Raw genomic sequence first — 1,243 nt, forward strand, 5'->3', positions numbered from 1 at the left:
TTTGCGAGAAAACCTTACCAAAGAAGCAACTAACACAACATGCTTAAAACAAAATAAACAACTCTATAACACTACTCTAATAACTATTGACTCAAATATTCCTAAGTTTAATAACATTGATAAGACTATTGGGAAATCTAGCTATAGTTACATAAGCTATCCTCTTAACAACTTCATCAATCAAGCTACTCTTCTCTTCAAAAATTCTCTTGTTTCTTTCACTCCACTTCTCATAGACTCCTTCTGCAAGTACCCCTTTCAATATTTGAGCTCTAACAGTCTTCTCTTTCCCATTTTTAACACACCATTGAATAAACTCTGTCCAAGACTTTGGCATGTTGCTTTGTACATTAATCCACCTTAGCAGCCTCTCCCATACTGCTTCAGCATAGTGACATTGGATGAACAAATGCTCCATACTCTCTTTTGCCCTTTTGCACAGTACACAATCTCTATCAAGTGTCATTCCCCATTTAGTAAGTCTATCCGCTGTTGCTAGCTTCCTTGTCTTCTTTGTTTGCCAAGTCCCAGCAGAGTTTAGCTACTGCTGCTCTATTCCATACTTGCATGTTTATCAGCCCCATGCCACCTTCACTTTTAGGCCTGCAAACTTGCTCCCATGCTATTAAAGCCTTCTTAGTAACATGTCCAGTTCTTGACCATAAGTAGCTTCAACACAGACTCTCAATCAACTTGATTATCTTAGCTGGAAAAATGAACAATTGTGCCTAATAAGATTGAACACCAAATAACACTGTCTGCACCAATTGAGCTCTCTCTGCATAAGATAGCTTCCTAGCTGTCCAAGAGTTGATTCTTGCCATTATTCTATCAATAAGTGGATGCCATTGCATAACTGACATTTTCTTAGTTGATAATGGAACTCCCAAATATTTGAAAGGCAATTCTTCCATGTTGTATCCCAGCTGCTGAACAATCTGTTGCCTCACTTCTCTTTGGACACCTCCACAATATATTGAACTTTTATTGTGGTTAGCCTGTAACCCTGAAGCTTGGAAAAAATGAGAGAAACATAATTGAATGGCTATGACAGACTCAAGATCACCTCTAGCAAACAATAACAGGTCATCTGCAGAACATAGATGAGTAACATCAAGCTTTGAACACTTAGGATGGTACTTGAACTTTTTATCATCTCTAAGGCCTTTAAGGGTCTTACTCAGATACTCCATTGCTATAGCAAATAGAAAATGAGACATTGGATATCCTTGTCTCAACCCTT

At 38.0% G+C, this 1,243-nt stretch overlaps 1 protein-coding gene across 1 annotated transcript; it reads right to left on the reverse strand.

The window, feature by feature from the left end:
* Nucleotides 1–91: 91 nt before the first annotated feature.
* LOC104645285 (uncharacterized) lies at nt 92–466 on the reverse strand. The gene has a single exon (XM_010316648.2). It carries the CDS (start codon nt 464–466, stop codon nt 92–94), a length of 375 nt encoding a protein of 124 aa, XP_010314950.2.
* Nucleotides 467–1,243: the final 777 nt, after the last annotated feature.

This window comes from Solanum lycopersicum, chromosome 9 (genome assembly GCF_036512215.1).
Source record: "Solanum lycopersicum chromosome 9, SLM_r2.1".
Classification (NCBI taxonomy): domain Eukaryota; kingdom Viridiplantae; phylum Streptophyta; class Magnoliopsida; order Solanales; family Solanaceae; genus Solanum; species Solanum lycopersicum.